The sequence below is a fragment of the Chrysochloris asiatica genome, unplaced genomic scaffold, assembly GCF_000296735.1.
Source record: "Chrysochloris asiatica unplaced genomic scaffold, ChrAsi1.0 scaffold00130, whole genome shotgun sequence".
Classification (NCBI taxonomy): Eukaryota; Metazoa; Chordata; class Mammalia; order Afrosoricida; family Chrysochloridae; genus Chrysochloris; species Chrysochloris asiatica.
This window is the reverse complement of record NW_006408648.1, coordinates 2,091,940-2,107,160: the sequence shown is the minus strand read 5'-3', so window position 1 is coordinate 2,107,160 and position 15,221 is coordinate 2,091,940. Positions and strand designations below refer to the sequence as shown.

At 40.1% G+C, this 15,221-nt stretch overlaps 1 protein-coding gene across 1 annotated transcript in view; it reads right to left on the bottom strand.

Moving 5' to 3' along the window:
* Window positions 1-13,944, bottom strand: part of SEC22A (SEC22 vesicle trafficking protein homolog A (S. cerevisiae)) — a 92,161-nt gene extending 78,217 nt beyond the window's left edge. The window contains exons 1-2 of the mRNA XM_006869362.1: window positions 13,922-13,944; window positions 6,147-6,347 (exon numbers count right to left, since the gene is read on the bottom strand). Coding sequence (XP_006869424.1) covers window positions 6,147-6,328 — 182 coding nt within the window. The 5' untranslated portion in view covers window positions 6,329-6,347; window positions 13,922-13,944. The remainder of the gene's footprint in view (window positions 1-6,146; window positions 6,348-13,921) is intronic.
* Between the last annotated feature and the right edge of the window lie 1,277 nt (window positions 13,945-15,221).

Here is a 15,221-nt window from a genome sequence, read left to right as displayed (position 1 = left end):
AAAAACCTCTATGAAATACAATTCTACTCTGACACATCTGGGGTTGCCAAGAGTCACAATCAACTTGCCAACAATTGGCTTTGGTTTATAATATCACTCATCTGTACCATGGAGGCTTACACACTGCTAGCCACCGGGACTTCAAATACCAGTAGGGTCACAGGCAGGTTTCAGTATAACTTCCAGATTAAGACAGAGGAGGAAAAAGAGACAAAGTTAGTCCATGAAAACCCTATGGATTGCTGCCCAACAGTCATAGAAGGTAGCTCTGGTGTCACAGTCGTTAAACAACTCAGTTACTAACTTAGAGGTCGGTGGTTCACAGCTACCAGTCACTTCACAGGAGAAAGATGTGGTAGTCTGCTTCTGTAAAGATTTACAGTCTTGGAAATCCTATGGTTCAGTTCTACTCTGTCTTGCAGGCTTACTGTAAGTCAAAATCAATTTGGCTGCAACAGGTTTGTTTGCTTTTTGGTTTGTTTTGCTATAGTGGTGAAAGATGAGTCCCCTTATTTGGAAGGCACTCAAATGATCACAACAACAGACATTCCAACAATGATGAAGATGGTGCAGGACCTGACACCATTCAGTTCTATTGCACACGAACATACCATGAGTTACAGCCCACTTGACACACTAACAACAACAGTACAAGGCACTGTGCTAGCACAAGCCATGCTCTCACGAGATCTCTATAACCAGTAAATGGGGGTTGGAGGGTGAAGGGGTATTTTAAAATTCTTTCATGTAATTAGAATCTTATGTGAGGTGTCATATGATCTTAGCACATATACTTAGTCATTTTGTCTTGTATTATTCAAAATGGTATTCTGAGAAGGTCACCTCATTTTCTAAATAAGTTTGAAAACCACAGCACTAAGAGATAAGGTGGAAGCAAGGCAGCTCTGTAAGATAAGCACTGGACTGTGAATCACAAGGTCACCAGTTCAAGCCCACCAGTCACTCTGCAGGACAAAGATGCGACCTTCTGCCCACTCAAAGGATTTACAGTCTTTGGACACCCTATCCAGGGTCGCTATGAATTGGAACCAACTTGATTGCACTTAACAACAAGAGATGAGGAATCAAAAACAGTCTAAGTCAGAATAGATTAATTTCCCCAATGAGTCACAATTTAGTTATGAGAGAAAGTAAATATAGAAATTAAAAATAAGAAATTTTAATACTGAGGAAAAAGGCAAACAAGTTCTACATGCAATGTGTAAAGAGCAAATGATCATTAGTGAAATGAAATGGTAGTACTGAGGAAGATGGTGACTCAAACGAAGATTATCAGCAGGCTTTGAAGGAAAAAGCATTTAGAAACTTAGCTGGGAGAGAAAGGGCAGGCAGCCAGGTGCTATTTACAGACTCTGTTCCAAAGATGCTCAAGCAGATCTGTGAATTTTATCTAGCAGATTCATGGTGTCTAGAAAAAGAAGTGCCACATGAAAATTTTAAAAGTAGGTGACATAAATTCCCTCATATATATTTCAGTCTAAATTTATTGTTATGCAGCATAAAAATGTCAAACTAGAAAATATTAAGTCCTCTTGTCAATGATAGAATATACATGAAATTCAGGTTCTTGTTAGTAACTAAAACTACAAATCCCATAGTCTAATCTTTCTTTAACACTCAACTACAAAAATAACATGCACAGAGGTTTTTCTATGCATCGTTCTAAAAGTCAAGGGATTTATTTATTCCTTTGTTGTTGCTGTTATTGTCGTCAAGTCCGTTTAACTCATAGCGTCCCTGTATAGGGTTTTCAAGGAATGGCTAATGAATTTATTCCTTTAGACATTTCTAAATTGTATTCTTGGTTCCCGCCAGATGAAGACCTCTGCTGATACATCCCACTTGTAAATTCTCTCAGAAAACTGCTTTTGGCTTTATGCCATTTGTTTACACTAAGGGATATTATGAAGTCCTGTTATGATGCTGTGGGATAAGCATTGAACTGCTAACGAGGTTAGTGGTTCAAACCCACCAACCACTCCTGAGAAACGCTACATAGGGTCACTATGAGTTGGAACAAAAGTGAGGAGTGTTGTAAGAAAAAGCACGTCAAGATTATTATTATGGATGCTTTGTTCATTCCTCTTTCTGTATATCAGACCTCAATAACATGAAAAACTATACGTGTATCTGAATATTGGTGTTAAGTGCTACTGAGTCTGTTCTGACTCATAGCAAGCCTGTACAAGGTTTCCAAGGCTTTTTAAACCTCTGTGGGAGCAGAAAGCCTCATCTTTCTCCTGTGGAGCATCTGGTGGGTTTGAACTGTGGACCTTGTGGTTCATGATCAGTGTTTATGGTATGGGGCCACTGCACTTACTTTTATCTGATGTTGTTGTTGTTAAGTGCCGTCGAGTCAATTCTAACCCATAGCAACCATGTATAGGGTTTCCAAGGAGCAGCTGGTGAGCTTGAACCACCAACCTTGCAATTCAAACTGACTGCAGTCTGACACATTAGCCCATAGCACAGACACTGTGAATTCTGCAATTAACTCAGCCTATTATATCCTCTTTTGTCTGGCTACAGAGAAGCTCAGAAAAATATTTGTAGTCCTTTATCAACAAATGAATGGATTATGTAATTTGCATCTCCAAAAGGAAATATTACCTGGGTTTATTATTCTCTAATTTTCCTTCATTTGATTCCCTTGTGTGGACTCCTGAATTAATTTTCTTTTTGTAAATTTCCTCAAATCCTTTGTGGTGAAAGATGAGGTGCAAATAAACAATACAAAATTTAGAATCCATAATTAATAGAATTGAGGAAGTACTAAAAATGTGCTACTCTGCTTTTAAGGAAATGAGGCAGAGGACCAAAAAACATTTGCAAAAAAGTTTTGTGTGTGTGTTTTAAAGTCCAGTATACCTCCCAGAAATATACAACCAAGACAATCTACCATAATTCTACCATCTGTAACTCATGTCATAGTACACAATTATACAAATACAGCTGAAAGTCAGAACGACCCAGGACACTAAAAGAGCTTACTAAACAAAATGTGGGTTAATGCACTGGACTGCAAAGTCAGTCTGAACTGCAAGGTCAGTGGTTCAAGCTAACTAGCTGCTCCTCAGAAACTCTACACTGGGTCGCTATGGGTCGGAGCCAATTTGATGGCACTTTTTGAACTGCGAAGTCAGCAGTTCAAGCTCACCAGCTGTCCCTTGGAAACCCTATACAGGGTTGCTACGGGTCGGAACCGACTAGACGGCACTTAACAACAACAATTAAATAAAATATTTAAATGTTACAAATTTTTCTCCAAGACATTATTTGAGATATAACTACAACAACAGCAACATTTTCTAGTTAACCCCTGAGAAAATCCCAATTAAAGCTAACATCTCATTACCTTACCATTACCCACCACATTATCCAAGCATTTGTAGACATTCTGTAAGGTTCTATTCTGGATCTTTCCCTAAACTCACGGGCATTTCTACCCTCAGTTTCAACCATTTCTTTAAGAATGATTCCAAAATCTCTATCCCATCTAAAAACTACTTTGTTATGTTGTTGTTAAGTGCCGTTGAGTCGATTTCTACTCATAGCAACCCTATATGGGGTTTCTAAATAGCAGTTGGTAAGTTGGAACTGCTGACCTTTCAGTTTAAACTGACCTTGCAGTCCAGTGCTTATCCTACCTACAGAGCCACACCCCTCTATTAAAACACTTCATGTTCTTTTTCCCTTTCTCCATCTCCCATAAGCAACCCTTTCCATCAACGTCATTTCTGATAGTTAACACCATCATTCTGTCTAATTCTAAGGCTTCAGTCATTTTTATCCCTTCGTTCACTTCATCTCTGATATTCCATCTCATCAAGCTTGACCATTTCTTCTTTTGAAGTGTCTTTCTGTTTAGCTCCTTCTTCATTCACACTGTTATTTCAGGTCTGGGCCCTAACCATAAATACCTCTCACACTGTGGCAGCTTTCAAGTGACCTCTCTGCTTCATGTCTCCTCTCAGACGTTCCACTTCACACTAAATCCCACTGTCTCCACATTGTCTTTTGTTAAGTCATTTCTCTCCAATCTGCAATAGCAGCTTCCTATAACTTACTGCATGCATCATAGTGACATTCCTCAATGTAAACTTTCAGGGCAACCCACAGTAGTCATCACACAGTTTCCATTAACTACAGTGCCCTAGTGTGGCGCTGTAGGATAAGCACCGGATTGCTGACTGCGCTAACCACAAAGTTGGCAATTCAAACTTATCAATTGTTCTTGGAAACCCTATACAGGGTCACTATGAGTTGGAACCAACTCGATGGCACTTACCAACAACAATATTTAACTCACCATTCACTATACCAGGCCAAACAACTTAATGACTTAAGTCACATCCAGAATGCTTCTCCTCCCCATACCCAGAATGCTCTCTTTCCTGCCTTAGCCAAATCGTAATAATTTTTCAGGACATGGCTCAGAGTCTCATCGCAGTAATAAAGCTCTCTGGGTACTGTATTTTTTTCGCATATAACATATCCACGCATATAACACATACTTGCACATAATGTGCTTAGGAAACTAACTCAAGAAGGGTTGCAGTTTGCAAAAACAGCATAGTACACAGTTCATAAAAATATGGCATTCTATTCCATATGGATCTTGTTCTTATCTGATTACCTACTGTGTGCACAATCAGAATCCAATGGCTCAGAAGCAAATTATTCTGTTTCATAGATATGTGCTCCAAGGTGGTCTCATCTGTTCCCATGGCTTTCTTACGCACCCAAATCTAAATCTCCATACTTGTTCTTGTCACTAAACTTCAGATTCTCACATCCAGCTGGCTACCATCCAATGCCACTTGGATTAGTCTAGCAGGCATCTGAGACATAACACGTCCAAACAGAACTCCTGACTTTTACTACTGAAACACACTTATCCTTCAGCCCAATTATCCCTCCAGTTCCTCAGGCCCAAAATCTATACGTGATCTTAGTCTTCTCTTTCCTTCACATTCTACATCAATCTATTAGGAAGAATTACTTACTTCCCAAAACAAAACCAGTTGCTACTGAGTCGATTCAGACTCATGGGGACCCCATGTGTTGCAGAGCAAGACTGTGTTTCATAAGATTTTCAGGGCGGTGGGTGGCTTTCAGGTGCAGACTGCCAGGCCTTTCTTCTGAGATGCTTCTAAGTGGGTTTGAACTGCCAACCTTTCAGTTAGCACTCTACTGCTTACACAACAATAACACAGTCCAAATATAACCAATTCTTATCATAAACACCTTAGTTCAAGTTACAAGCATCACCTCTACCAAACGTCTCTAAGATTCCCTTAACTGATCTCTGTTTCTACTCTACCAGAATGATATACTCAAAAGTCAACATACAACCCTACAACTCTGCAGCTTAAAATTCTCCAACTGATTCCTAGTGCATTAGACTCAACCCAAACTCCTTATCCAGGCCTATAAGGCTTTATATAATCTGCCCCATTCCTAGCTTTGCAATTTCACCTTCCAACCTGTACCTTCTATAAACTGCCCATAATGGTCCCCATCACTGAATTTCTTTTCATCCCTGATTGAAAGCCTTCTGCATTGGCTGTTAGTTGCCTTGTTCTTCATTCATACCGTCTTTCAGGTGATCTCCATTTTAGGGCTCTGCTCACTCGTCACCCTCTCAGAGGGGTCCTTAACCACTATAGATAAAGTCACTTTCTATCCCGTTATACGAGTTTTATTTTCTTCATGGGCAAAGAATAGTGCTAAGTGCTATCTCCTCCCAATGGACTATAAACTTCTCTAAGATCCTTAAGGGCAGGTACCAGGTAAGATGTTTTATATTTCCCATTACAGTTTGCCTAATAAAATTCTGGACATGTGAGAACACCAATAAATACCTAGTAGTCTTCTTATAAGAAAGAATACCTACAATCTGCGAAGCTATAAAAATTTCTAAAGCCAGAAATAAATGCAGAGACACTGCAAGGAGGGTGATGACGTAATACCTATTATTTAGTGTAAGTTCAGAATCACATGCTTCTTAACTTGAACAAGATTTCCTAATCAAACACTAATTTATATTGCAACCACTTGAATTTTATTCCAGTAACAACCATCAGGCAAGTAGTAATTGGAGTGGAGAAAATGAAAAGTCTTACTTAATATTATAATGTCCAGTTTTCAGTGTACATCTATCAGGAAGCTGAGCAAGTTTCCTCGAGAGCATTTTAAAATACTTTCTGCACTCTTGCACTCCTGTATTTTGTTCATAATCAGTAGAAGCAGAAAGTGGCAGCCCATCTCTGACACGAAGGACTGAGGCAGATAAAATCATAGACATTTCAACTGAGAGAGAAGACCTAAAACAAAACGAATAGTTTGAGTTAGATAAAAATTAAAGCCAAAGCTGGTAAGCATATACAAAAGTGTTCAACTCACTAGTAATCAAAGAAAACAAATTAAAACACACTGTTCTGCTCAGCAAATTAGCTTAGAAAATACTTGCTTCTGTCCGGTATTCTCAGAAGTAACAGGTTAAAGAAATTTGGCAATATGCAACAAGAGGTTAGAAGTATTTATCCCCTTTGATATAAATAAATTTAAATATATGATCCTGTCTTATATGCCTTGGAAGGAAAACAATCAAAATCCTCTTTACAAGCAAGCATGGAGAGACTTCATCTCTCATACTTTGGATATGGTATCAGTCAGGACCAGTCCCTAGTAGAGTGGAGGGTCAATGAAAAAGAGTAGACCCCCAACCAGATGGATTAACACAGTGGCAACAAGAATGCTGCTGCTGTTGTTGTTAAGAACCATCAAGTTGGTTATGAATCATAGTGACCCTATACAGGATTTCCGAGGAACACCTGGTGGATTTGAGTTACTGACCTTGCAGTTAGTGCTTATCCTACAGTGTCACACATACAAAAATTGTGAAGATGGTGCAGGACTGGACAGTGTTTCGTTCTGTTGTACACAAGATCACTATGTGGAACCAACTCAATAGGATCGCTAAGAGTAGGAATAAATTCGATGGCACCTAACAACAATATCTTGAGGAGTACAGAGATTCAGACAAATTTTTAAACAGAAATATATTCTCCTACAGAAAGAACTGAAAACAACCTAAATGCCCAACAATAGGGGGATGAGCAATTAAGTTATATATAACTGTTATATTACATATGTTGAAAATCATATGAAATTTAATGCAGCAACTAAAAAACATATTTGTGGAGGAAAAAAGTTTAATGATGTGGTAAAATGCATATATATTAGAAATAAAAAGGCAGGATAAATATTGTAAATCTTGTTTTTCATCAAGATAAAAAGAATGAAGAAGGGAGAGTAAATGGAGAAATAGATACTGGAAGGAAATATACCAAAATTAAAATAATACTTATCTTCAAGAAATAGTATCATGGGTGACTATTATAATTTGAACAATATTCTATAATACATATTATTTTTATAATCAGGAAGAAATATTTTTATTTAAAATAAACTACAAAGTAAAAAAAAAATACTGATTTTAATAATGTTCTCAATCTTTTTACCAGACAGTAAACCATAATGGCTTCTTTTATTAAATTCTGGTCATGCTTCACAAAAGCAGACAAAAAACCTTCATGGGTCTGGGTCTGAAAGCAATCAGGAAAACAACTGAACTTTGATAAAACACAAAGAAGTTCTCAAATTTATCCCATATAAGAACTATTGGAAGTTTGGTTAAAAAAGTAGGATAAGCACTGGACTGCAAGGTCGTTTGAACAGAAAGTTCACTGGTTCAAACTTACCAACTGCTACTCAGAAACCCTATACATAGTCGCCATGAGTCAAAACCAACTCGATAACACTTAACAAGCCCACTCACCGCAAAAGACTGTGGACTGGGGCTTAGGAAACATCAGTTTAAACAAATTCCTCAGGTGATTACAATGTTTATTGTCTAAGGATCTTACTTCAAACAACACTGAATTAAAACTATGTCTGAAATTAAGTGATAACTATTGACTCCACAGCACTTAACAACTTTCTACCAGGCCATGAGAACTCCATGTCCCAGCATGCTTCTCCTTCACTAGCAGTCAGAACTATCAGTGAAAATTCATTCTTTTCAATAAAATTTCATAACTGTTTTTCAAAAGTATTCTATCTCAGAGACTAAACTAATCCTTATCTGCCTATTTCAGCAAGGTCATGATCAAATGTGTCAATCACCAATATATAAGTTGTTGTTAAATGCCCTCTGTTCTCATAGCAACCCTGTATAGGATTCCTGAAGAGTGGCTGGTGGGTTTGAACTGCTGACCTTATAGCTAGTGCTGTTATAACGACTCTATACAGGGTTTCCAAGGAGTAATTGGTGAATTTGAACCACCGATCTTGCGGTTCAAACGGACCTCGCAGTCCAGTGCTTTATCCCACAATTGCCACACCAGCATTGTTTATCCTACAGCACCATGTTTGTTGTTGTTGTGTGTCATGGAGTCGGTTCTGACTCATAGAGACCCTGTACAGGGTTCCCAAGGCTATAAATCTTTACGGGAGCAGAAAGCCTCATCTTTTTCCCACGGAATAGCTGGTAGTTTCAAAATGCTGACCCTGAGGTTAGCAGCCCGATTCTTAACCACTAGGCTACCAGAGCTCCTTACAGCACCATGTAGAACCCCATAATTCTAAAAAGTGAGGTAGGTATAACCTTCCATTTTACAGATGATGAAACTGAGGTTCACTTTCTTTATGTCACACTGCTAATAAATGGCAGAACTGGTTGATGCTGTTAAGTGTTGTTGAGTCGGTTCCAACTCTTAGAGACCCTCTGCACAACAGAACTGAACACTGCCGTGTCCTGTGCCAACCTCACAGTTGTGCTTGAGCCCACCACTGCTGCCATTGTGCCAATCCGTCTCATTGGGAGTTTTCTACTTTTTCACTGACCATCCACTTTACCAAGCATGATACCTTCTCGACGGACTAATCCCTCCTGATAATAAGGCTAAAGTACAAGACAAGAAGTCTTAGCATCCTGGATTCTAAGGAGAACTCCAGCTGTACTTCTACCAACACAGACCTGTTTTTCTGGCAATTCACAGTACCTTCAATGTTCTTCTCCAACATCAAAACTTAAACACATCGATTCTACGGTAGTCCTTATTCACTGCTCAACTTTCATGCATATAAGGTTATCGAAAATACCGAGGCTTGGGTCAGGTACACCTTAGTCTTCAAACTGATGATATCTTTGTTGTTGAACACTTTAAAGAGCCTTGTGCAGCTGATTTGCCTAATGTAATACATTATTTGATTTCTTGACTTCTGCTTCCATAAGTGTTGACTGTGGATCCAAGGAAAATGAAATCTTTGACAATTTCAATCTGTTCTTTATTTATCATATGTTATGTATTGGTTCAGTTGTGAAGATTTTTGTTTTCTTTACATGGAGGTGCAATCCATACTGAAGTCTATGATCTTTTATCTTCATCAGTAAGTACTTCAGTCCTCTTCCCTTTCAGCAAGCAAGGTTGTATCATCTGCATATCACAGGTTGTTAATGAGTCTTCCTCAAATTCTGATGCCACATTCTTCTTTATATAATCCAGTTTCTTGGATTATTTGCTTATCATACAGATTGAATAAGTATGGTGAAAGAATACAACCTTCTTTGCATGCCTTTTTGATTGTAAACCATTTAGTGTCCCCTTGTTCTGTTCGAATGATTGCTTCTGGGTCTATATACAAGTTCCTCATGAAAAGTGTTCTGGAGTATCCATTCTTCACAATGTCATCCATAGTTTGTCATGATCTACACGGTTGAAAATCTTCACATTATATAAATCACAAGTAAATATCTTTCTGGTATTCTCTGCTTTCAGCCAAGATTTATCCGACACAAGCAGATAAGCCCTAGTTCTGTGTCCTCCTCTGAATCTGGCTTGAACCGCTGACAGTTCCTTGTCAATATATTATTGCAGTCATTTTAAAATTATCTTCAGCAAAATTTAACTTGCATATGATATTATTTCCCGATGATTTCCACCTTCCATTGAGTCACCCCTCTTTGGAATGGTCACAAATATGGATCTCTTCCAATCAGTTTGCCAGGTAGCTGTCTTCCAAATTTCTCAACTTAAATGACCGGGCACTCCCAGTGCTGCATCAACTTGTTAACAATTTCCATTTGTATTCCATCAATTCCTGGAGCCTTGGGTTTTTTCAATGTCCTCAGTGCAGTCTGGACTTCTTCCTTCAATATCATCAGTTCTTGTTGATCATGTGCTGTCTCCTGAAATGGATGGACATCGACCATTTCTTTTTGGTACAATGATTCGTGTATACCTTCAATCTTCTTTTGATGCTTTCTGCATCATTCAATATTTTGCCCATAGAATCCTTCAATATTGCAAGTCGTGTTTGAAATTTTTCTTCAGTTTTTTCAGCTTGTGAAATGTTGCATGTATTCTCCCCTTCTGGTTTTCTAATTCCAGGTCTATGCACGTTTCATTAAAATACTTTGTCTTCTCAAGCTGTCCTTTAACATTTTCTGTTCAGCTCTTTGACATCCTCACTTCTTCTGTTAGCTTTAGCATGTCTACACTGGAGAGCAAATTTCAGACTCTTTCCTGGTACCCATTTTGGTCTTTTCTTTCTTTTCTGTCTTTTTAATGACCTTTTGCTTTTTTCCTGTATGATGTTCTTGATGTCATCCCACAGAGTTTCTGGTCTCCAGTCATTAGTGTCTAATGTATCAATTCTGTTCTTGAGATGGTCTCTAAACTCAGGGGGACATGTTCAAAGTCATATCTTGGCTCTAGTGGACTTGTTTTAATTTCTTTCGGCTTTACCCTGAACTTGCATATGAACAATTGATGATCTGTTCCACAGTCTGTCCTTAGTTTTGTTTTGGTTGATGATATTGAACTTTTCCACTGTCCGTCCCACAGATGTAATCAATTTGATTCCTGTGTATTCCATCTGGTAATGTCCATGTGTATGTCCAAGTCTTTTATGTTGTTTTTTAAATGTATTTGCAATGAAGAAGCCATTGGTATTTTACAAGCAAAATTCTATTACGCAATCTCCAGCATCATTTCTATCACCAAGGACATATTTTCCAACTACTGATCCTTCCTGTTTGTTTCCAATCTTCACATTCTAATCACCAGTAATTATCAATACATCTTAATTTCATATTTGATCAATTTCAGACAGAAGTTGGCAGAATTCTTCCAATTTCATCATCACTGGCTATAGTGGTTGGTGCATAAATTTGAATAATAGGGGTACTAGCTGGTCTTCCTTGTAGTCGTATGGATATTATCCTATCACAGTACTATTCTTCAAGATAGATCTTGAACTGTTCTTTTTGATGATGTGACACCATTCCTCTTGAATTTGTCATTCCCAGCATAGTAAACCATATGACTGATTCAAAATAGTCAGTCAATACCAGTCCATTTCAGTTCACTAATGCCTGGGACAGGAATCATGGTGTGGCACTATAGGATAAGCGTGCAACTGCAATGTCAGTTTGCATCACAAGGTCGGCAGTCAAATCCACCAGCCGCTCCTTGAAAACCCCATATAGGTCACTATGACTTGACAGCATTTAACAACAATGCCTAGTATATCAATGTTTATGTGTCCCATTTCATTTTTGACAACTTCCAATTTTCCTAGATTCATACTATGTACATTCCATGTTCCAATTATTAATGGATATTCACAGTTGTTTCTCCTCATTTTGAGATTTACCCCATCAGAACATGAAGGTACTGGAAGCTTTACATCACTTGAGTTATCACAGTCAACTCTACTTTGAGGAGGCACTACCTATGAGTGCCTTCCAACCTGAGGGGCTCATCATCCAGCACTATATTTGGCAATGTTCCACTGCTATTCATAAGGTTTTGCAGGATAAACATTTAGAAGAAGTCTACCTCTCCTTCCTAGTCTGTCTAATTCTGGAAGCTCAGCTGAAACTTGCCCACTATGGGTGACCCTGCTGGTATTTAAAATACAGGTGACATAGCTTCCAGAATCAAAGCAACACACAAGCCACCACAGATTGAGAGACAAGTGGTGAGGCAGAACTGGTACTTAACCCTAAATTCCTTGTATCCTGACATCATATTGCTCCATCAGTCTCTCAAAACCAACAAGTGTCAATAATCAAATAATACAGAAACGATCCAGCTACTTATTTTGAATTAATAGAGTAAAAGTTTTTATTTTCTTTAAGAGACAAAACAATGTAGTAAAGAATATGGTTCTGGAACCAACTGCCTGGGTTCAAATCTTGATTCCACCACAAACTACCTATGTAAGCTTATTTGGGCAAGCTTATTTGCTTTCCTATACCTCAATTTCATCTGTAAATTGTGGCTATTAATAGTTTCTATCTCATTTGTTGAAAGTTATTTTAAATATTTAAACCCCTGAAACACTGCTGTACAAACTCCAAGTGCTAAAGTATTTGCTAAATGTTCACTATGAGTCCGAATCAACTCGACAATAGGGTTTTGTATTCTTATTTATTGATTGTTCGCTATAGACCAGACACTTCACACACATTACTTCATTTAAGCCTTTCAATAACCTATGAAGTGAGTACTACTAGTTCCATCTGGAATGTGAGGAAATTAAGCCCAGAGAGGTTAAACAATTTAATTAATCCCTAAACTAGTAAGTGACAGAGCAGGGATTTAAGCTCAGGCCTAACTCTAATCACCTATGAGACAACGCCTCTCAACATAACCAAAGTTCTTGCTGAAATATACAAAAAGGAAGGTTACAAGCATCCCTTTGATAGGACCAGACTTCTTTCACGCATTAACATAAAATATCTTTTGTTTGTTTTTAATCAGTGACACACCCAAAACAAAGCAGCAAACTGTTCTCAATGTAGGGAATATCCAGATGGCCCATTAATTTAGGGCAGGGACACAGGTATCCCATTCAAAAACTGAACAACCTCCTTCACATACCACAAATTGTAGATACTCTGTAAGGTACTACCTAATGCCTTACAATCTCAAGACGTGAATAAAAAGCAAGTAACTTGAAATGTGATTCAGGGATTTTTTTTTTTCTTCCCCAAGTGGCCAATTCCACCTGTCAGGTAGGGCCTGGACAGGCTCTCTCTGGTGGCCGGCACTTTAGCACTTGACTGGACTTTGCATAGGAGGGACTGGTTCTCAGTCTCTCCACACACACCCCACAACCCTGTCCCAAGTGAATGATCCAGGAAACTGGGGAGCAAGAGAAAAGCCCAAAGCTGTTTAAACGGTCAAAGACTCAAATCCTCTCTGGCAAGGCCTCCTCTTTCAGAGTCCTCCTCAACCTGTGGAACCTTATATGCCACATACTTCCTAAAATGCCATTATCCTCCTGGGTCAGTACTTCCCAAAGGTTTCCATAAGCCAAAGCGGGCAGATCTGTGCGTTCAACGTTCATTCAATCCCACAAAACGCAAAACAGCTGGTTTAAATCCCACTTCCTAAAAGAAATACAGGGAATCCACTTCAACCTTTCTCGGGCTACCTCAGCAGTTAGGTATCTCAGACAAATGGGCATCAGAGCTTCCCCCCCACCCACTGGAAGCCCAAGCAACTGTCCCTCCCGACTCGGGCACTCCCGCCCGGGCTACCCTGCACGACGGGTAGGTCGGCGGAGGGACAACGGCTGCCCTGGAGGCTCACAGACCCCGAAAGTCGAAGGGAACCGGGTCCCCGCAGGCCCTCCCCTCCGGAGCTCCGTGGCTCCAAAGACACCGGGTCCCGCCCCCACGGCTCGGGATCAATTCCTGGCCGGGAGTAGGTCTGTAGGCCCTGAGAGAAGGCCGAGAGGATGACAGATGAGGGGGAGCGGCCGGCCCTGGGTGCGAGCGGCCAGGAGAAGCCAAGGAAGACTGCGAGGGGCTGGCCCGTACCTGTCCAGCCGGGACCCGCCGCTCCGAGTGACGCGTCCCGCAGTGCATTGTGGGCCAAGGAGTGGTCTTTCCGCTGGGCTGCCGCGCGTCCAACGTTATTCGCGCCCGTCGGAAACAAGCCCCGCCTCCGTTCCCTCGAATCCCACAGGCCAACCAAGTTCTGTGGGATGGACACTATTGACCCGCCCCTACCCGGAGCCCTCGTTAGTCCCGCCCCCTCCAGGGTAAGATTGACAGTTTCTCTGGCACCTGCCTCTAGAGAGTGCATAGTCCTGTGAGGGAACTGTGTTGTCCCACAGAAATAGGGCTAATTTCCCTTGCCTGCCGCCCTTGATCAGAAGGCAGTTTATCCCTCACACTCAGCCCTACAGCAAATACTTACCCTACCTAATGAAGATAGGGCAGGGGGAAATGCCTCTGTGGGTGAGCAAGGAAAATGTCTGTTTCCATACAACCACACACAAGAAGGAATGTGACCCAAGTAATTGTTGCTATTAAGTGCTGTCAAGGTGACCCCGTATAGGGTTTCCAAGGAGTAATTGGGGAGTTGGAACCGCCAACCTTGTGGTTAGCAGTCCAGTGATTATCCTACAGCTTTGCACCTGGCCTCAGACCCAGCAGAGAAATGCAAATGTTTCCTTCCAGCTTTCACATCAGCCATGCATTATAAAGAAAGTATTGACTGAACGTCAACCACATGCCATGCACCGCGTTAGACATCGAGTTACCGAAGTGAACATAACACACAATAAAATGTAAGGTGTAGTTGTTGTTGTTAAGTGCCATTGAGTCAGTTCCTACTCACAGCGACCCTGTACAGGGTTTCCAGGAGTCCTGGTGTGGTGCTGTAGGATAAACAGTGGACAGCAAGGTTGGCGGTTCATACTCACCAGCCACTCCACGGAAACCCTATGCAGGGTCTTTATGAGTCAGAAGCGACTTAACAACAAGACATAGTTTCCAAGGAGGAAAAGCTGGTGGATGTGAATGAAGTACTGGTAATGACAGAGATGGAGAGAGATGGGTAATTTCAAGACATTTGTAAATTAGAGTTGTAATACAAGGAATTTTATAATGTATTGGTTTGCTAGGAGGGATGAAGTAAAGAGGAATATTAAGAATGATTCTGAGTTTTGGCTTAAGTAGCTAGATGGACTACAATGGATAAGTCATTTACTAATTCAAGGTACATAGAAGGAGGAGGGTATGTTTTGGGATATGTTAAATTAGAAACACTTCTAAATGGTACTGTAGGATAAGCCCGGGACTGCTAACCACAAGGTCGGTGGTTCAAGCCCAC